Consider the following 22,914-nt stretch of genomic DNA (forward strand, 5'->3'; position numbering starts at 1 on the left):
CAAGTTGCAAAAGGATTTGGAATACTACAAAGTGAAGAATTCATGTAACAGAATACATTCTCCAACAGGAGACCCTATACTGCTGAAGTCCTCCTCCTGTTGGACAAAACAGGGTTAAAATTTCATTAACAATCTTAAATTCAAATACGAGGTTGAAAATTGGAAACGACTCCTTTTGAAGTTCCAGTCTATAATGGACCCTGTTGGGGGGTGGGGGGGGGTTAGTTTGTTCCTTCTGAATAGGGATACATATTATTTAAGAAAATTAATTATTCAACAGCTTTTAAAATAATATGGCTGGCAACTCTCAGTCGTCCTACTTGCTGAGCACTGGAAACATTTACGTTTCCTTATTGTGAGAAACTGTTCATTGGAGAGAGAGAGAGAGAGTGAGAGAGAGACTGCTTAAATCTTTCATGAGTTTTCATTGATTGTCTATAGTACCAAGGCACCTCTTTTGAGAGAGAGAGAGAGAGAGAGAAAGAGAGACGCTTAAATCTTTCATGATGTGTTCTCACTGAATGTGTGCGTGTACCCAGGCACCTCTTTTGAGAGAGAGAGAGAGGAGACTGTTTATTTGTTAGTTTTAATATTCCATGACAGACGCGTTGAGGCGTTTTATCATTTGGACGCTAAATTGAAATGTTGGAAATATATATAGTTTATATATTCCATTACGATCATTCTCTGCACAAAAAAATAAAATGTATTTCCCCTTCTGTTTCTGAACTGTTCATTTCGACATTTCGAATTGGAATGATGTTATTGCACGTTTGAACTCTTTGTTTCCCCCCCCCCCCCCCACCGCTCTCCCCCAACGACACCCCTCTGTCATTTAAAAAGTAAAAAATATAATATAAAAAACAAACAATTACAATGCAGCAAAATTTGCAATTCTTGGAACACAGTGGACCGTGTTAATGTCTCTAATTAGAATATATATATATATATATTATATATATATATATATATATATATATATATATATATATATATATATTTATATTATATAATACATATCTTTTATATTATTACATCGGTTTCATTTGTAATTACTATGACTATATTAAAGACATCATCGCATTTTGGATTCGACAATAGTTAAAAGTATTGTTTTTTAGGACTAACTCTGGCATCTGGGGAATGGGGGAGGGTGTTGAGTAGGGCGTCTCAGGGGGGAACCTGGCCATCTCGGGGGCTTGGGCACTGCCGTCCAGATACCCAAGAGATGCCCAAACCGGCTTAGGGAGATAAAATAGTTTCAGTTACAGGTGATAGTAAAATGTGTCCATAAAGTCCCAGTACCATTACATGCAATCAATACTTGTGATGGTACTGGGACTTTATGGACAACCTGTAACAAAGTAGATTTTGATGTTTTTATTGTTATTATTGTTGTTGTGAACATTCAGGCAAAACACGTTGTTGTTCTTCTTGTCCTTGTTTTTGTTGTTGTGAACATTCAGACGTAATTTGTTGCTGTAACAGGCGCACAATCCTAAGTTTCTTCTAAGGAGAAAGTTTTGGCAAAATTCCGTTTTCTTTGCAATGAATGGTAAACTAGAATAGAAAGACACATAGAAAGAACAATTTATAGTTTTAATTTTTCTTCAATATCTCCACTTATTATTGGGACTAATTTTCGTTCCAAAAGGTACCACTTGAAACAGGGGTGGGGGGGGGGGGGGGAGGGGGGGGTGCAATGAAAAATGCAGCAATGGTTGGGGGGGTTACCCCCCAATCCTTTAAAGGACAAGGCATCATAGTATCGACCTGGAATAAGTTCAAATCCAACCCCTCCAAAGAAAAAGTCATTGACGTAAATCACTGAGACAGAAATACTTACGAAAATGTGTTACTAGTTTATAAACGTCAATTTTACTTTTAAATTGCCTAAACTCTGGAGAGAGAGAGAGAGATGGTGATTTTTTTATCCTCCAGATGGAGTTGCTGGCCTCAAGCCTTCCTTCACTCAAAAGCTACAATCCACTGCAGTCGACTAGCTACCAGGTACTACGCTATTCACGACTGTTTGAAGTCTCTCTCTTTTATGAGCATTTCAATAATGATAATAATAATAATAATAATAATAATAATGTCGCAATACCATGGGACACCAGAGTTGAAGAGAAAGAGAGGGAAAAAATAGATAAGTATCCAGACCTGAAAATAGAAATAAAAAGGATATGGGATATGCCAGTGGAAATTGTACCCATAATCATAGGAGCACTAGGCACGATCCCAAGATCCCTGAAAAGGATTCTGGAAAAACTAGAGGCTGAATTAGCTCCAGGACTCATGCAGAAGAGTGTGATCCTAGAAACGGCGCACATAGTAAGAAAAGTGATGGACTCCTAAGGGGCAGGATGCAACCTCGGAACACCCACACTATAAATACCATCCAAGTCGAATTGGAGGACTGTGATAGAGCAAAAAAATAAATAATAAAATAAATAATAATAATAATAATAATAATAATAATAATGACACCAGCACTCTTTAAAATGAATAAAAAGAGGAAAAAACTGACAATTTTTAAGGAAAATCTTTAAAAAAAAATTTCTCAAAAATTCACAGAATTGACTCCATCCAGAGCCAGCCGGAATACCTACCTACACGTCCGTCACAAAGGGCGAACGCCCTTTGTCCCAGGACAATGGAAGAGGGCTTAATAGCATGTCCTCAGACACCCCCCCTAAACCCCTGACCCCTTGGGAATAAACCCTCTAGCCCCTCCCCCCCCCACCCTCACCCCCACAAATCATCAGCTTAATGGGAATCGCTCCCGGGATATGAAATGTCTGTTCTGTACTGTATCTTGGCTCTTGCTCAGATCAGTGTTGAAGTCTTATAGTTCTGATCTTATACAGAGTAAGATTACGTCTGAATATATTACTGAATCTTACTGAGGAAGAATGATGTTATTAGTTAAAATAACGATAAAGATGATATTAATAATATTTTGTTTAAAAATAATGGCTGTTCTTAACGAATTAATCTTATACAGGGTCTTTTCAGTTTTTTTATTTAGCTGGGTTGTTGGGTAGAATTCCAATGTTCATATTTGTCCTAATTGGGATATTTGTCAAAATATAATTCACTTTTTTATTATTTTGAAGAAATAACGATAAAAAATTAATCTTGACAAATATCATAATTATGACAAATATGAACATTGGAATTATACTACTCAACATGGCTGAGTCAGAAAAGTGAATTATATCAGAAGAATTGAAAAGGCACTGTGTTAGATCAGTTCTTTGAAAAGTGTTATAATTTTTAAACAAAACATGTATCAAAGAAGGTCTGTTCCCTGGACATATAATTAATAATAATAATAATAATAATAATAATAATAATAATAATAAAATAATAATAATAAGGAAAACCAACCTAAGCATGGCATGGATAGACTATAAGAAAGCCTTCGACATGATACACACATGGCTAATAGAATGCCTGAAAATATATGGGGCAGAGGAAAACACCATCAGCTTCCTCAAAAATACAATGCGCAACTGGAATACAATACTTACAAGCTCTGGAATAAGACTAGCAGAGGTTAATATCAGGAGAGGGATCTTCCAGGGTGACTCACTGTCCCCACTACTCTTCGTAGTAGCCATGATTCCCATGACAAAAGTACTACAGAAGATGGATGCCGGGTACCAACTCAAGAAAAGATGCAACAGAATCAACCATCTGATGTTCATGGACGACATCAAGCTGTATGGTAAGAGCATCAAGGAAATAGATACCCTAATCCAGACTGTAAGGATTGTATCTGGGGACATCAGGATGGAATTTGGAATAGAAAAATGCGCCTTAGTCAACATACAAAAAGGCAAAGTAACGAGAACTGAAGGGATAAAGCTACCAGATGGGAGCAACATCAAACACATAGATGAGACAGGATACAAATACCTGGGAATAATGGAAGGAGGGGATATAAAACACCAAGAGATGAAGGACACGATCAGGAAAGAATATATGCAGAGACTCAAGGCGATACTCAAGTCAAAACTCAATGCCGGAAATATGATCAAAGCCATAAACACATGGGCAGTGCCAGTAATCAGATACAGCACAGGAATAGTGGAATGGACGAAGGCAGAACTCCGCAGCATAGATCAGAAAACCAGGAAACATATGACAATACACAAAGCACTACACCCAAGAGCAAATACGGGACAGACTATACATAACACGAAAGGAAGGAGGGAGAGGACTACTAAGTATAGAGGACTGCGTCAACATCGAAAACAGAGCACTTGGGGCAATATCCTGAAAACCAGAGAAGACGAGTGGCTCAAGAGTGCATGGGAAGAAGGACTAATAAAAGTAGACGAAGACCCAGAAATATACAGAGACAGGAGAAAGACAGACAGAACAGAGGACTGGCACAACAAACCAATGCACGGACAATACATGAGACAGACTAAAGAACTAGCCAGAGATGACAATTGGCAATGGCTACAGAGGGGAGAGCTAAAGAAGGAAACTGAAGGAATGATAACAGCGGCACAAGATCAGGCCCTAAGAACCAGATATGTTCAAAGAACGATAGACGGAAATAACATCTCTCCCATATGTAGGAAGTGCAATACGAAAAATGAAACCATAAACCACATAGCAAGTGAATGCCCGGCACTTGCACAGAACCAGTACAAAAGAGGCATGATTCAGTGGCAAAAGCCCTCCACTGGAGCCTGTGCAAGAAACATCAGCTACCTTGCAGTAATAAGTGGTACGAGCACCAACCTGAAGGAGTGATAGAAAACGATCACGCAAAGATCCTCTGGGACTATGGTATCAGAACGGATAGGGTGATACGTGCAAACAGACCAGACGTGACGTTGATTGACAAAGTCAAGAAGAAAGTATCACTCATTGATGTCGCAATACCATGGGACACCAGAGTTGAAGAGAAAGAGAGGGAAAAAATGGATAAGTATCAAGATCTGAAAATAGTAAGAAGGATATGGGATATGCCAGTGGAAATTGTACCCATAATCATAGGAACACTAGGCACGATCCCAAGATCCCTGAAAAGGAATCTAGAAAAACTAGAGGCTGAAGTAGCTCCAGGACTAATGCAGAAGAGTGTGATCCTAGAAACGGTACACATAGTAAGAAAAGTGATGGACTCCTAAGGAGGCAGGATGCAACCCGGAACCCCCCAACACTATAAATACCACCCAGTCGAATTGGAGGACTGTGATAGAGCAAAAAAAAATGAAAAAAATAAAAAATAAATAAATAAATAAATAAATAAATAAAAAATAATATAATATACTTAGGAAGCAGACCTCTCTAAATAATAATAATAATAATAATAATAATAATAATATAATAATATACCTAGGAAGCAAGATCTCTAATAATAATAATAATAATAATAATAATAATAATAATAATATAACTTAGGAAGCAGACCCTCTCTCAAGCTTACTTTATTAAAAGTAATGGCTACTTCAGCAGCGTTACACTCGTAGAGATTCTTCTCTATTTTCCGAATAGCGGCTTTTTCCGTGCTACTTAGACAGGCTAGTAGAGGTCATGATCAAATACAGTGTCATGACCTCTATAGGCGCTCTACTAGCCTGTTTAAGTAGCAAGGAAAAAGCCGCTATCCGTAAAATAGATAAGAATCTCTACAAGTGTAACGCTGCTGAAGTAGCCATTACTTTTTAATAAAATAATCATCAATTAATAATAATAATAATAATAATAACCTCCCATCTGGAGGAGGACCCTCAGAAAAAAAAAAGCCCACCTCATCCGGCCGTGAATTCACCTTTACCCTTTGTGCATAACCCACGACAGCTCGGGAATTACAGGATACGCCTGGAATCATGAATAAATTCCAGTTCGACTTCCAGTCACAGTCGACCAGGCTGAGCAGACGCCCCTTGCTATTAATTTTACAATCGATCAGGCGGACTGCTGTGTAGTATAATACGGCCTGGGGGATTCAGCCCAGGCTGAAACTCAAGAGATAGGAGTGTTTTCAGACACTGATGTAGTAAAGGATAAAGGGATAGAAGTATTCAAGATGCTATTTGACATCTACATATGAACTTAGAGCAAGATCGGATGGTTTCTGTTGTCGTTCTTACAAAGTGGCGACCCACGCTATGCATCTGTAAAGGCCGGTAGCTGTAATAGGCTCTATGCAATCCCTTTGTATATATATATATATATATATATATATATATATATATGTGTGTGTGTGTGTGTGTGTGTGTGTGTGTGTGTGTGTGTGTAAATAAAGTCTTCTGTTAAAACCAGGATACGTCTCAAGTATAATAGATAGATAGATATATACAATTAATTAGCCATTTATGACTTAGGAAAGTTAGGCATATATACAATTAATTACTCATTTATGATTTACGAAGGCTGTCATGCCAATCACCGGAAAAAAGGAGTTGGACAGCAAGACATCCAGATGATGAAAGAGATGGGGTACAATTAATATAATAACGGTAAATCACAAGCTACAGATTTTTTGTTCCTCATCAGAAACTTAACGTCAATAGGCTAGTAGTAGTATATACGTGATTTCAGACACACTCTCTTGCTTTATCTAATATCTTATCTGCCACGCCCAGCTGTCAATGGCTGTGTATTCCAAATGGGCAGTCACTGAGGAATTTCATTGCTTTCTCTCTCTCTCCCTCTGTGTGAGTGTGTGTGCGCGCGCTAGGTTCTCTAAGCTGGACTGTCCTAGGGAACTGTCCCAAGCTCTCTCTCTCTCTCTCTCTCTGTGCTAGATTCTCCTAGGGGCCTTTCCAACTTTCTCTCTCTCTCTCTCTCTAAGGTTCCAAACGACCACAGTGGCCAAGAGGTATATAAATAAATAATCAATATTTGGTCCCATCCAAATTCACTCTCACTCATTAACATAAAAAAAACCTTGCGCATAAGCTGCTAAGTTCCCCTGATAAGGATATCTGCTACGGCAGGTAAAGGATCCTGTCAATATCGGCCGGTAATTTTGGGGGTCAGTCAAAAGTGGCCCCCTTAGCAGTTAATCGCAAGTCTCGGTATTGAGACAAACAGCAATAGCTTGTGTCCTATAGTTGGATATGGTGAGTTATTATATATTTGTTCCTTGATTATATCTCTTAACACACAAGTAACTTACAGTTTTCCAGTTACTTGGGGAGTAAGCCGACAAATTACTTTCTTATTGTTGCTTTATAGGAGGTAGGACAGGCCTACGTAAGAGCCTAAAAAGGTCTGAAAAAGGTGTTAAAGACAAAGGAATTTCAGGATAGGATGTTTATGATATATTTATTAAAATGAAAATTTAAAAAAAAAAAAATTATTTTAATTTTCATTGGTGAAACAACGCGCTATTTGACCGTAGATTTTAGCATGCATCCCCCGAGTAAGCGGGAGGTTGGACCACGCCTTGTTGGGGGTTAATACTCTGTTACAGTTAATTCGTGGATAAGGTCATTGACCGTCAAAAGGAGTAGTTCACTCAAAGCTGTAAACCACTTTTGCAGAAACTGAAACTATTTACAGTCATAGACCTACACAATAAACTTCCAAAAGTCAGCCTAGGCCTCCATTGTGAAAATTGACATAAAGTGAAACCTGTATCTGATGGTTAGTTGACTGTAGTGAATCACCAACAAGGTAGAAAAGGCAAGGGGCTAGCATCTATGAGATAGATGGTTTAAAAGGTATACTGAAAATGAAGGGATTTGACATACAGAAAGTAAGAAATACAGAAAGATCCTCAGCGTACAAGTACGAATTAACTCATGTTACTGTAAGTTTCCTGCGGAGGTAAAAGTATGAAAATATGCCTATTTTTTCCTCTCAGGCGGCAATGATTATTATACTCAAGAGGCCTGGTATAGAGAGGGTGAACACAATAAGCCTTGTTCACCATCTCGATCTACAAACAAGGGTTATCTTATCGCCGTATCAGTGGCAAGGAAGTGAAAACATTCCTTATCAGTGAGGTTTAGCCGAAGTAATGCTGTGCAGTACTACAGTGTGAGCTAAGCACTGTAAGTACACTGACTGTTCATTTAGTGCCTCAATATTACCCCGTGTGTGTGTGTGTGTGTGCGGAAATCTTTGGACTGACTTGTCAAGTCTGGGCTGGAATTCTGTCTGTGACTGTGAGCCAGATCTCTGGATTGACCGTCAAGTCTGGCCTGGAATTCTGACTGTGATTCAATACTGCCCTGTAAGTGAGATTTCTAGACTGACTGACAAGTCTGAATTGGAATTCTGACAGATTCGTATTGAACCAGAACAATACAAAGTCTCTGGAGGGACTAGCTTTTTAAACCTGACTTATCTCTTGAAAATAAGAGTATTATAGCTGTAGATTTCTGGCAGAACTCGTCACAGGTAAGCCTGTTAAGTTTGTCGTTATTCGTTTGTTAAATCAAAACTGTTTTAAACGGAAACATGGCGCCCAATTATAGACAGTGCCACTTCTCCTATACGGCATTATAATCCTGTCATAAAGGTATTGGTTTGTCTTCTCCTGAAATAACTTTTTCGAACCACACACACACACACATATATTTTGTTATACGATCACAAGTAACACGTGAAGATTGTATATCAAGAGTACCCTGATGAGGTGTATCAAGAATACATGAAAGCACTAGGTACTGCTGCTTTTCACTTTTCCTGCTGGCTCTGATGAACACACACACACACACACACACACACACACACACACACACACACATATATATATATATATATATATATATATATATATATATACACATCAGCATGAAGGTGGACCATTGGAAACGTTGTAATTTATTATTATTCTTTATTTCCTATGTTTCATAATAACTTTATTACATCATAAAATGTGTATATATGCACATTTTACGAGTTAGGAGATTGGCGTAATGTGGCTACTGGTCTGATTACCCATCATGCACTATGTATTCAGGTGCATACTGCAGTCTAGTTAGTCAAAGTGTAAATACTACAGAAATCTATATTCTGTGGTGTATATATCTTATATAAAACCGATTTCTAGTCAACGTACGTCTGTATAGACAGCCACTACTATTCTATGTGCTAAATCCTATCTCATTGAGTTAGGTTAAGGTTTAGGTTAGGTTAGGTTCTAGGCTACGTTAAACCAGCTCTGCCCGCTGCGTCTTGCTAAACTTCAAAAAAACGCGTCGTCGCTCATGACTACTGGCTAAATTCAAGTTAAAATTTCTCTTATCACCTCCTCTGATAAAGGATACGGTTTCAAAGGCTGTCTAACCCGGGCAGCACCCGCTCCCACTGGTAAGAAACGTCTAACGTCAACGTGTTCCCAAGATGCATAGGCAAATCCTATTGGCTTAGTTAGAGCGTTGACAAAGTCTAGTCTTCATTAACACGAAGAAATAGCAGGGGAGTGATATGTAGTGGGGATTAACCCTCCCTGGTTTAAGCACCAGAACCTGTACGCCAATTGAAGGGCAAAATGTTTTTAGCCGTCAGGGAAAATATAACAAAGGGAGAGAGTTCCAAATTCAAAAGGTTGCGCTAATCGTAGCCACACGATTCTATCCCGGACGAAAAAACAGACTTTAATTGCGGCTTAAAAAAAACGAAACTATTAAATAGAAATGAGGAGAATTTCATTTAATTAACTCGTCATGTCCTACTTAAGCCTAATTATACGCTCCCCTCGTTACGTGTAATGAATCGTTTGGCAACGACCCCACTTCTTTTAAAATTTCGGAAACACGTAAGGCTAGGATTCCGAACCTACGGATGAAATTTTTGTTAGCATATACCTCATTATGAGAAAATCCCAAAGAACTGAGAGAATTCCAAATTCTGCAAGGAATAGGATGAGAAAACACCAAGATTATTCAATAATAATTTGTCCACCAATGTAATTCATAGGCATATGATAATTTTATAATAGACATATTAAGATAATACTCATATAGTCATAATTATATATATATATATATATATACGAAGATATATATATATATATATATATATATATATATATATATATATAATCCTGGATTATTAATATGAGAAAACATCAGATAATAATAATAATAATAATAATAATAATAATAATAATAATAATAATAATAATAATAATAATAATAATAATCAAATTGACTTCAAAATACAATTAAACGAGGAGAGCGCGTCAGCACTTACGGAACGTCAGCTCAACGGAACGTTTGCTTTCATGTGTATTCATTTGGTTGCTAACTAAACCATAAAACGTCAGCTTATAATAGATGTCAGCAATACTCAGTCATGATGTGTCAGTTTGTAACGGGAGATCAGTAGTTGTCAACTATATAGGGTCAGTTTGGAATAAGAAATCAGCATCTGTCAGCCATAATTGGCCATCTTGCAATAAATCAGCATGTCAGCCATAAAGCGTCAGTTTGCAATAGGAAATCAGCAGTTGTCAGCAAACAATAAGAAATCGACAGGTGGTGAATTCCGATATGTCAGCTGTCAGCATCGGGTGCCGATATATATAGGTTGTCAGCCGTCAATTAGGATATGTCAGTTGTCAGCATCGGGTGTCAACACAGGTTCGTTGTCAGCCGTCAGCAACAGAGTCAATATATAAAATATTCATTATCAGCCGTCAGCACCAATTATCAATATACATCCGTCATTAGCCGTCAGCGCAAGCCAAAACTCATTATCATTTAGTCATCCCAACGTCAGCATCACGTGTCCTAACTGTCAGTTAGTCGTTATCGTAAACCGTCAGCATTCGGCTGACGCCGATAGATTTGTTTGTTTGTATGGTGTTTTTACGTTGCATGGAACCAGTGGTTATTCAGCAACGGGACCAACGGCTTTACGTGACTTCCGAACCACGTCGAGAGTGAACTTTTATCAACAGAAATGCACATCTCTAACCCCTCAGGGGAATGCCCGAGAATCGAACTCGCGGCCACCGAGGTGGCAGGCCAAGACCATACCGATCACGCCAATGAGGTGCCTTGACGCCGATAGAGAGAGCGTTGATAGGACTCCAATTCACCATGGAAAGATAAACAAACGATGTCCAAAAAAAGTCGACTTTTGAACGAGAATTATCGAAATTGCGTTCATTAAAAAAATCGACTTGGATGACGCTTATGATATTTTAACGTAATTTTTACGTATTTTTGACGTAATTTATGACTTATTACGTCATTTTTCGCAAGTTTTTAAAAGTTTATATTGTTGTTTTCATTGAAGTTAAAGACTAACTTCCAAACAAGTCGACATTTGGACGAGAATTAACGAAATCGCTTTAAAAAATCGACTTGGATGACGATTACGATATTTTTTACGTAATTTTGGCGTAATTTCGGTGTAATTTATATCTTATTACGTCATTTTCGTAATTTTTTCCAGTTTATTTTGTCGTTTTCACTGAAGCTAAAGACCAGCTTCCAAACAAGTCGACGTTTGAACTAGTTAACAGATAAGGGACGTCTTCTAAGCATCGACTTTGATACAGATTTTATTTCTTTACGCTATTTCAGTTTGATTCATTTACTTACTCTGTTATTAATGGTAATTTAGAGTTGATTAATTATAATGAATATATATATATACATATATATATATATATATATATATATATATATATATATATATATATATATATATATATATATGTATATATATATATATATATATATATATAAAAGAATACCACAGGAATATGATAGTCAGAAATCCAAGCGCTTTCGTCTCTACTATGACATTGTCAAGGAACAAATTGAATACAATTGGAGAGCAAGTTATCAGGTAAATGAGAGATTTAGATCATCCTATTAAGATCATCCTATTAACTGGAGTCAAGCAAGAGCCTTAATCCCATGTAATGACACAGTTAAAAGGAATATCATTGAATCTTGTTTCATCAAGTCAAATAATGGAAATGTTCAAAATTTAAGTCTTGGTTTATTTAAACTCTATACTTTCATAATGAAAAAAATTGTAGATAAATATGAGCAACAAAATTAATATATTCAGTTTTTACATGTTTTGGACTGTACAGATACTTTGTAGTTTCTGTTGGGGTTAAATCTGTTTGGGTTTATGACCGTGTCATTTCCGATAATCCTGGATTATCTCTTTAACTTTTACCCTTTTGACTTACAATTAACCATTTGGTATTTTTGATCTGGTTTACCTGATAACTTTCTTTCCAATTGTACTTCATTCGTTCCTTGACAATGTCTTTAGTAAAGACGAAAGCGCTTGGATTTCTGACTATCATTTTCCTGTGGTATTCGCGTATTTAATGAAAGTCACGTGCATCTACTGTGATTTTTAAAGCATATATATATATATATATATATATATATATATATATATATATATATATATATATATATATATATATATATATATATATATATCACTCTCCCTCTCTCTCTTCCAGCCAGCCAAAATGGGCACCTTCTTAGGGCACCTGCTACCAGGCAGCTTCTTCATCCTATATGCCTCTTGGCACATGTTCAGCGTCTTCACCAAATACTTCCTGAGCCAGCGGGCGTTGGCTACAACGAGGGACCAAGGTGGCACCGGCAGCAGTGGCGGTGGTGGTTCGCCTTCCACGCCGTACTACAGGAGCACCTGTGCCCACGTGTTCCCGTGCTGCCCCAGGATACCCATGGAGGGTATCGTGAAGATCGTCCTCACTACCATAGGGTTTCTGGGTAAGGGGTTAGTTAGGTCTGGTGGTGGTCGTGTTAAAACTGCGTAATTGGCAACTCCCCAGTCTAATTCTCACATTGAATAGCTAATTCCCAAGTCTAATTCTCCAAAATGTCAACCGACACCCTCACTCGGCCCTTCCTTCCGCAGGAGAACTCATCACGGCCTTCGAGGACGGTGTCTTCGTCCACTATGGCAACGCCCAGCACATGACGATGTACTTCGCCTTTGGGTTGTCTGGGGTCTTCGACATCAAAGTCTCCAGGGGCCCTAGGCCGGCCCTTCCGAATCTAGACTACGTTGCCCTAGCCATGGCCTTCGCAATGGAGGCCTTGCTCTTCGGGTACCACCTGCACGGGAGGACGCCCTTGGACGTGCAGGTAATGCGCTCGAAGTGGGTGTGGATGGGGCCAATAGCTGGGTGGGAGAAGACTGGAATTCAGCTTCTGAAGGAGAAGGCGGTTATAAGATCATAGGGAAATGAGAGCTCAGGTAGAGTTATAGAACCGAGCAGCTCTTGCCATAGTCTTGGAGGCCTGGGTATTTTAGGGTAAAAGCTTTGGAGGTCCATTGGGGCATTTGTGCCATGCCCCTCTGTATTGGTATGGGTATACTGTACGTGAAGCCACTAATGCACTGGAAATTTTATACGCAGGAGGTTCATGCGTGATTCAGGCATGAAAGGCTGTACAGAATCATGTTTCTCACATTTAGGAGAAATGCGGTTTCGTATTATTAATTACTGTCCCCCCAACAGGTACACATGCTTATGCTGTATACGATAATGCTCTGCGCTGTGGCTACAATTGTTGAGATGGCTTACAGGAGAAGCGTGTTACCAGCGTTGATGCGGGCGTTCTTCGTCATGTTACAGGTAAATTATTCATAATGCTTCTTAGCCTTAGGTTTCTAATAAGGTATGAATTTGCGATGTCCTGGAATTTCAATTTTGGCATACGCAAGTCAGCTGGCTTCTTGCAGTCTAACGATTGAATTAAAGGTATTTCCATATTACAAAAGCGCAAACGAATAAAGCCTGGACACATTCTAACCTCAGAGTAAATCTCCACGAATCTCCATATAGGTGTATGAGTGCAGAGTTGTAGGAATCACTCCATAATGACTAAAAAATCTTGACGTTACAGGGTACCTGGTTTGTCCAAATCGGCTCCATCTTGTACGAGCCGCTGACCAGCCCTTGGGACGAGAACAGCCACTCACAGATGATGCTGGCTACGGTCCTCTTTTGCTGGCATTGCATGGGAATCTTTCTCCTCATGGCCTTCGTTGGGTGGCTGCTAAACAGCAGGGTCAAGAGAATGCTCGGGACGTCGTCGGTCTACTGCCAACTAGAGAGGAGACTGGAGAAGGGCAGCGCGACCTGCCAGGAAGCCCTGCAACTCACCGAGGAGTAAGAAGAAGAAGAAGGACAGTGTAAACATGTTGAAGATTCTTGATCGAAATGTAAACAAGAAGATATATTGAAGATAAATGTCATTAATAAGAGACACACCAAAATATCATAGTGACGCACAGGTATAAAAAATCACTTACTGTTTTATCAGTGACTGCACAGATCTTACAGATTTCATAGATTCTTCAACATGAGATCACGACTTACAGAAGAAGGGAAGATGGGAATTATCAGTGAGCTGTTTTTCATGCCCAAGGTATTAATTGCATGGTTATTTATAAACTGTCATTCAACATTCATCATAATATTGATTTTATCTATTTTAAGAAATGGACCAAATACAGGATATGAATCTTGATTTGTGCATTAAATGATAGATTTATTGTTTAATTTGTTAATCTTAATGTGACGTAATTCTGAAAAATTATAATGGTAATATTGCTAATGCAGAAACATAATGGTATTTGCTTGAATGTAAGCATCTTGCGTTTCAGTCCTAAGTTCCTCAGCGTTCTCCAATTTATGGGTCTTCGCGCACAAGGTGACTTCTTATCCTCCTTCTTCCAAACTTTAACTCGAAGGCGAAGGACACAAAGGCAGCTCCTATGCCACACATCCACATGTAGAGCACGCCCTCCAACTGGCAGGGGTCAGGATATGTTAGCGGATGTGACGTATAATGGTCAGATAGTAGGATATGAGGGGGACCACTGTATATGTATCTTAATTCATGGGGAACAGTCTGGGATTAACATCAAAGTCTCCTTGTCCTTATCATCTTTCATAGTACCCCATAATCATTATGATATCCTTCCTAATCATCATTCTTAAAGTATCTTATGATTATCTTAACTTCCATTACTGTGAGACATCCTTCAGAGTATCCTGCAGTTCTTACCTGATACAGCGCCAGGGCCTTGCGTTCCCCAGAGTCCTGCACTCTCCGGAAGCACTTGACGCCAAAGGAATCCTTATAGATCTTCTGGATGATTCCCATTTGCCTCATCCAGATCAGCCTGGAATGGAGTTTAAAATCAGTCTCAGACATTAAATCTATTTCTCATTGATCGCTATCCATGATTCAACAACAATTTTGGAATGTTCTTTCTAGTTGATATTCAGGAATATCAAGTCTTGCTGTTCTAATGAGAGAGAGAGAGAGAGAGAGTCCACTTCTGTAAGGATAAGAATGATCTATTAAAGTCCTATTTTGGTAACTAGGCTATGAAGGTAAAAATGTTGATCATGCAAAAATAACCCTTGACCATTTCTCTCTCTCTCTCTCTCTCTCTCTCTCTCTCTCTCTCTCTCTCTCTCTCTCTCTCTCTCTCATCTTACCATCCAACCCATGTAACCTACAATGGATTGAATGATCACAAAGTACATTATTCACTTTCTGGTTCAAAAGCCATACAATTGGGCTAAGTAAATTCACCCTCATCCCTTCGTTACCTTAGATTGGAACCAGAACTTCTTGGTAGAGAGGTGAGAAGTCTACCCATTACACAATGACCCATAAAAAGGATAAAGATATGTAAACAGATGGGTAATTAGACAGCTAGGAGCATAATTATGTATACAGGCAGCAAGGTAGCAAGCAGAGAGTTAGGTTGATAGAGCACGCAGGTACCCTATGGGCTACTACGTCTGAACTTTTGAGTTTGCTTACTTCTTATCGAAGAAGGGCTTCAACAACGACATTTTCGGGAGGGCCAAGGCAGCGTACTCCTTCCCGATGTCCTCCTGCCCGTGGGTTAGTTTACAGCGCCCGTCCTTGTGTGTGTTGCTGTTCATGTTGTAGAAGGCACCCGTCTCCCCCACTGAAATCGGATGCTACAGAGTAAATACTTATTTCCATTCACTCTGCTCACTTTTCCTTGCCTTATTGTGACCCTTCCTACCTTCCACCAACCTCCTAGGGTCTGCTGCAAGATTCAGTAGCTCATTTCTGACTTTGAAAAAGGGTAAAACAAGACAGAGAATGGACAAAGAGAGAGACTGAGGCTCAAGACCAAAGAACGTGGTAGAACATTACCCAGCTAACAGGTGGAAAGTCATTAGTCAGGGGAAACAGAAGATGGAAAAGAATGCCAAAGTTTGTGTTTTAGTTTTCACAAAATGTATATAGAGGTTGTCAAGATAAGACTTTCGGCGTCTGGACAACTCGCTCTGATGACGAACGTGAATCAAGTCATTTGGTGTCATTTTTTTTATTATTATCATTATTCCTTCGCCGTGACTTGGCCCTCTAAAATATGCATCTATAACCTGCATACATGCACGTGTGCAGCTTCCTATTATATGTTATGCAGCCTCATATAATATCTATAAGGGGTTGAGTTGAGATAGACCTGATATTCTGCTATTATTATCATTAATATTATTCTGGAAACATTATTATCAACCTATCACAAAACAGAATACAAAATAAACAACAAATGAACAAAGATATATAAAGAAATAAATTTTTAAAAATTACATATATATGTAGCTTAAAAATCTATTCTACTCCATTAATTCATATTTTCAGTTTCTGAACTCAAGGGCAGATGGAAAGTTTAGGAAATCGGACGCACTGTTGACCAGTAGGTTGCCAGGGCACGATAATGACCACTTCAGAGCGTTTGGGTTAATAAGGTAGCTAATTATAGTTCACACATGAACTCATACTTACCATCAAACCAGTGGGTTGCCAGAGTATGACAACCGTAGGATCTACTCACTAACAACTGCGACGTTCTTGACAAACATCTCCGAAGAATCCCTGTTGGCAGCGGCTCCGGAATTCTCCAGGATGAGACCTCTCTCCTCTGCTCTCCTGTAGAGGGTCTGGTAGTCTTGTGTCTTCGTCTCCTGAAGGAGAAGCGCTTACAGTGCACCTTGTATTGGAAGTTGTTTGTGTGCTTCTTACCACCTATAAGACTTTGTTTTTTAAAGGCAATATACATAGCTCTGTTGCTAGTGGCTTAAACCACCACTAACCTGGGAAAGATTGTATCCTTTTTGACAAAGCTCAGTTTCCCTTGACTAGGGACCAGCCTAACAATCCCAGCCTTTGTAAGCCTCGTCAAAGGTAAAAAGCCCAATATACCGGAGACTATACACCTTAACAAACCCAATACCCCAGAGACTTGACACCTTAGCAAAACTTACATCAAACCCGAGTTGACCCAGCTAAACCCAGTCTTGCACAACTGCCCAAATCGCTAACCTTAATCAGATCGTAGCTTCCGAAAGCCTTGTTCATCGAAAAAGCCCAGTTTCTGGTGACCAGCTCGCGTACCGTAGTTGGGGGACGGTCGACTCTCGGGATGGACAAGAAAGCCGTGAGGTTACCACTGTACAGAGCATACACGATGGTCACAATCAGCCAGGAACACGTGTAAACGATGCGCCCAGACGTTGTCGTTGGTAGGTGGTTTGTACCTTGGGGAAGGAAAGAGGATGGTTGTGCTGAGAGACGGAAATGCGAATCTGTGCAGATTGGGTGATCGGGCGACCGACCCCATAGCTTAGGTGGGACTAAGATAAAATAAAGGCAATGAAGAGTCATAAGAGGTTTTTGGAAGATAAATATTTTTATGGAAATGTTTAGAAATAATTGATAAAGAAGCTTCTGTGGGCAGGATTAAGAATAATTCTTATATTTTATTTATTTATATATGAGGAAATTTCTCTCACTTTTGGAAAAGTGATTTAAATGGCTTTTAAATAAAGCTAAATATTTTTCTTACAATGTAATTGCTGTCATTTTTCATATATTTATTTAAGGCAAAATATATCTCTATCATGAAAACAAGAATGAAGTCACTTTTAGATAAAAATATAAAATTTTCTAATAAGCATAATAATTATCTGTATGATCAAAACAATGAAAAGTCACTTTTCATTGTTTTGATTAATGAAATATTAAATATATAAAACATCTGACTGAATCTAGCACATTTCTTCCAAGCGAAGGCTTATGACAAGGGCTTGCTAATGTCCTTAGCTACCATAGGCCTAAAAAAAATAAAAAAGATAGAAGAATGGGAAAAAGAAAATGAACAAAAATCACTACTTTCAAAATAAACAGAAATACCATCTTGCTACAATGGGCGTTATGTCTGTCCGTCCGTCTGTCATTCAATCACGGCCAAACGGCTGGTCTGATGGGCATGAAACTTGGCAGGGCTATAGTGGGGACGCCTAAGATGGTTTATAATGGGGTAAAGGGACAGGTCGAAACCCGCTTGTCACTGATAATGATAATAATAACAATATCATCTAACCTTGATACACAGCAGTCTTCAATATTGTCGTCACCGCCTGGCCGTAGCTTGCTAGGGCGTCACGCCCCATCTCGTACGAGGGGCGTTGCCCCTGGGTGGCACGGTCAGCGTCGCGGGGCCCCCAAAATACCCAGAGACAGGAGCCAGAGAAGATTAAGAAGGCTGCTATGCCACTCCATGCCTGTGGAGATGAGTTGGATGTGTTGAGAGAGAGAGAGAGAGTTAACTTTCCTGTTTTTTCATTACCTCAACCACCATTAATTCAAGGTCACATTTGCCAAATTTCAGACCAAATACCAAGGTCAAATTGGGGTTAGATTAGGGTCAAAATAAGGTCATATTCAGGTCAAATAAGTTCAAACAGGTCAAATTAAGGTCGAATCAAGACCTAAGAAGTCAAATTAAGACTAAAGAGGTAAAATAAATATAAAAAGAAGGTCAAACCAAGGTAAAAAAAGGGGTTAAATGAAGGTCCAGAGGTCGTCTACCTCACCTGCCAGGAATATATCTTGAAGAGGATCAGGGGATCGTTGAACATCCTGGGCGCCCTGGTGACGAAGAGCGAGGGGTGGTAAGTGATCCACTCTGTGTAGTCTATGGCCTGGTTCCTGTGGTAGGAGATGCTCAGGGAGGCCAGGCCGAGGTCACCTTCCTGCAGGGGAAGTAGTAGTAAAGGGGAGACGAGGTCATTCGTCAGGTCAGAGGCCAAAAGTCAGAGCTCTGACTTCTCGCAAATAAAACAGCGACGCCACTCACCTTCCTCTCAATGTGACCCACGACGCCGTCGAATGACCTGTTAGGGGTCAGGGTACCGAAACTTGACCCCTCCATGATGGCGTACCGGAAGTCAAGCGCTTGGGCCAGGATTGTGACCACCCTGCCCAAATACCCTACGAGGAACCGGCCCCCTGGCCCTACCCGGATGGCTTCGATGAAGTTCTGGGTATTTGGGGAAGAAAGGACTTCTGATAATAGTAATAATAATTATAATAATAACAGACAGATGCCCTGATTTGATTCATGAGTTGATAAACAAACCCAGGAGGAAATAGGGTCACAACAAGACCTCAAAATGGACATGGATAATCATCGTTCATAATTGAATCTCTTTTCTCTCACGGACTTGAAGGTCTAGGGCCCTAGGCAAACGTATAGCACTTCCTCTCACGGCTTTGGTGATCGACTCCCTTATCTAACATTTCTCTTTCTCATCTCCCTCTCTCTCTCTCTCTCTCTCTCTCTCTCTCTCTCTCTCTCTCTCTCTCTCTCTCTCTCTCCACTACACTAACCTTCACTATGACAACCTTGACTTCAGCGCCTCGCAAAGTACTGTGCGTGGGAAGTAATAGTGATATATTGAGACGCAAGTCTTGGTAACCGTGCGACCAGCACCCGATGTTCTGTGGGAATAGTGATGGCAAGTTTGATACAGGTAACAGATTCATTGAACGAGTATAAGGCATTGGAATGCATTCATGTCATTATAAGGTAATATTAAAGTATTTTCCATAGAGGGCATTTGTATGTTGGTGTCCATATTCTCTTAACTTCCCATCAGTTATAGTGATTTATATTTTAGCTCAAGTTGTCAAAATTTTGGTTTCTGTCTCGTGATAAAAATCTTACCAAAAAATTGCATATGTCTGGGAACATTTGGCAATTAGGCATGCATAGAAGGTGTGTGGTGCCCCTTAGCATACTGAGAAAACTGCAGTTTAAGCTGTTTTTTTCATTCTGGATAATAATAATAATGATAATAATAATGACAGAAGACTTCTGACCAGATGCACTCAGCTCTTCTGTCAAGCCTAGAGCACATAGCTTGCATCTCAGCCATAAACAACAGCTGTTATTGGTTCTGTCTATTGGAGAATCTCAATATCCATCTCTCCCATCTATCTTCACACCACTCTTCACCAACCTGAATGACATGTCGACCCCCTGCAACCAAAACCGCCCTCTTGACGTAGCCTTGACAAGGCCGGTTCAGCGGCCTCTGCAAACTCTGCTCTGAAGAAGAGGTGTGGAGCAGCGGTGTCTTCAACTCCAGCACGATAACCTGGGCACCCAGTCTTATGAGAGGTGCCAAGCGGGCGCTGGGTATCTTGCCAGACGTAGAGAGTAGGATTAAGATATTTTCCTGCAGTGGAGATAATATTTCTTTTAAGTAAGAATGTTAATCGTTAAGTTTTTTGTGGCTCAAAACATGACATTTTTTTTACACTAGGTTTGAAATGGACTTACTGGACTCAGCAGTTTCCGGATTTTGATCTGAAATGAAAAGGATATTGATGTTAGTGAAAGATTTATTATTTCATTTTAATTTTCCTAAATGAAAATATATAAGAAAAGGAATTCTACATAACAAATGAAGGATATGGACACACAAACGCACACACAGACACACAAAGAGTTATTTTATATATATAGCATTTAAATTCACTACTTTTCAGAGTTAGGACACAAGACACAATTGATATAGGATTTATAGGTTTTAAGGTTAAGTCAAGGTTAGGTTAGGTCATCTGGTAATGACAGAATGTTAGAAACATTCAAAAGTAACACTGAAACGCAGGTAACTTAAAGTTTTCAAGTCCAAACTACTACAATTGCTGAGTTAAGTTTTATCCTCTTGACAAAAACACAATTGGATTTGACAGGGCGCCTACATCATTCTGCCTCCCCCCCCTCACCCCCGGCTGCTTTACAAGCAAGAGCCCGTGCTGTCATGACGACACCTAAATCATGAAACAACAAAAAATAATCTTACTCACCACAGATACAGCACCGATGACCCAATCTTCACTTCCAAGCAACAGAACAGCTGTGTTTCCTGAACCATTTGCTACCAACCACTTCACTGTCGATTCCATGTCTTCTGCTGCGTTTCCTGCCGTTCCAGAAATTCCAGGAACTCCTGGAAGTCCACTGGTAGGTAATTTAGGGTCCACACTCCTCCTGATTCGATCCTGGGACCCATTCTGGGCCTCAAGTACCCCAAAATCGTCTGCATTGTTGACACTCTGGGTGGAGTTCCCTGCTGATCTCTGGAGGGTATCTTTACGTAAGTGCTGGGCGTCTTCGTTTGTCTTGCTACCAAAAGTGTGCCCACTTCTGGCTCCTTGGGTGTCATTTACAGCAAATATACCCAGTTCTCCAGTGTTCACACCCTGGGAGTAATTTTTAACTGCCCCGGCAGGGGCATCATCGAGATTTTCACTTTGGGCATGTCTCTGTGTTGTCGTATTTAAAGACTTGTCCTGAGAGCTGGAACCTTTGGAAAACAATGTTATTGTATTTATTCCTTCAAGCCAAAAAATATTATTATTATCATTGTTATTATTATTGAAAATTACCAGATATACATAGGTGTCTATACAGTATATATATACAAAATTCATAAATACCTTTGCTGGGCATCTGATCCACGCCCAAGACCTCAGCAGCACCCTGGCCCGAAGCATGAGAGGGCATGACACGCCCACTACCCTTCAAGTCAGGGAGGGATGACAAGCCCACAGACACGCCCCTCGCCCAAAGAGAGGCGAGGATTGACTCCAAGATGTCTGTGGGGTTGGAGAGAGATTAAGGGGGCGGGACTTAACGTCTCTAGGGACGATACTTAAAGTCTTTCTTTTCAGAAAATTCTAAATTAACAAACAATTGGTAAAAAATAATAATAATAATTACATCTACAACAGTTTATTGAGATAAAATGCTATATATTCATCACTTAACAACAAATCTTAATTTTACGGGTACTCCTTCAGTCAGTACTCCATTAGATGTGGATATATCTCTACTCTTCTGTGTTTTTTAAATGACAAAGAGCATGTGGGTATGCCCTGCTGTTTAATTCGCCCTGTGTTTTTTCACTTTGATACCCATGTGAATCTCTCTCTATATATCTCTGTCTCTCTCCAAGCTATGACCCAATGCAGTCAATTGAACACCAGAGAGATAGAAAGAGAGAGAGAGAGAGAGAGAGAGAGCTTTATCTTACCTGGGTGTTCCCATAAGGCGAAGATGTGCACCTGGTTCGTACCCAGTTTGGAAAGGACCTCTGCCACCATCTCTCCCCTATGGTCACGTTTGCCTGTTTAGGTCAGCGGCGGAGAGGAAAGGGTTAAATACATATTATATTATATATATTGTTGACACAGCAATCTTTGCCCATGGCCAATACTTTTGATCACTACTGTACAGTTTGTTTTATTTGTATGTGCCTCTCTCTCTCTCTCTCTCTCTCTCTCTCTCTCATCTCTCTCTCCTCATCATCTCTCTCTCTCTCTATATATATATATATAATATATATGATATATATATATATATATATATATATATTATATATTCTTAAGGAATGTGGGTGTTCAGTAGCGATAAGAAATATTGCCCAGGGAGAGAATGCGTGCTGTGTGGTAATAACTATATATATATATATATAATTATATATATATATATATATATATATATATATATATATATCTATAGTTGTTACCACACAGCACGCATTCTCTCCCTAGGCAA

At 39.5% G+C, this 22,914-nt stretch overlaps 2 protein-coding genes across 4 annotated transcripts; one reads left to right on the top strand and one right to left on the bottom strand.

Annotated features, from left to right (window-relative positions):
* Positions 1-7,968: 7,968 nt before the first annotated feature.
* LOC135204801 (transmembrane protein 45B-like) lies at positions 7,969-14,594 on the top strand. Of its 3 annotated transcripts, none has more exons than XM_064234984.1 (5): positions 7,969-8,030; positions 12,428-12,704; positions 12,853-13,082; positions 13,460-13,576; positions 13,848-14,594. In XM_064234984.1, the coding sequence occupies exons 2-5, from the start codon at positions 12,437-12,439 to the stop codon at positions 14,115-14,117; spliced, it is 885 nt and encodes a 294-aa protein (XP_064091054.1). In that variant the 5' UTR covers positions 7,969-8,030; positions 12,428-12,436; the 3' UTR covers positions 14,118-14,594. The 3 variants fall into 3 exon arrangements, with proteins under 3 accessions (XP_064091054.1, XP_064091052.1, XP_064091053.1); XM_064234982.1 differs by lacking the exon at positions 7,969-8,030 and adding an exon at positions 8,045-8,379; XM_064234983.1 differs by lacking the exon at positions 7,969-8,030 and adding an exon at positions 8,045-8,212.
* On the bottom strand, positions 14,503-21,861 carry LOC135204601 (uncharacterized). The gene is made up of 11 exons (XM_064234750.1): positions 21,795-21,861; positions 21,158-21,661; positions 20,632-20,658; positions 20,309-20,527; positions 19,144-19,358; positions 18,881-19,039; positions 17,328-17,627; positions 16,840-16,969; positions 15,786-15,936; positions 15,015-15,132; positions 14,503-14,532 (listed from the first exon to the last, which is right to left on the bottom strand). The coding sequence occupies exons 1-11, from the start codon at positions 21,859-21,861 to the stop codon at positions 14,503-14,505; spliced, it is 1,920 nt and encodes a 639-aa protein (XP_064090820.1).
* Between the last annotated feature and the right edge of the window lie 1,053 nt (positions 21,862-22,914).

This window comes from Macrobrachium nipponense, chromosome 47, assembly GCF_015104395.2.
Source record: "Macrobrachium nipponense isolate FS-2020 chromosome 47, ASM1510439v2, whole genome shotgun sequence".
Lineage (NCBI taxonomy): Eukaryota > Metazoa > Arthropoda > Malacostraca > Decapoda > Palaemonidae > Macrobrachium > Macrobrachium nipponense.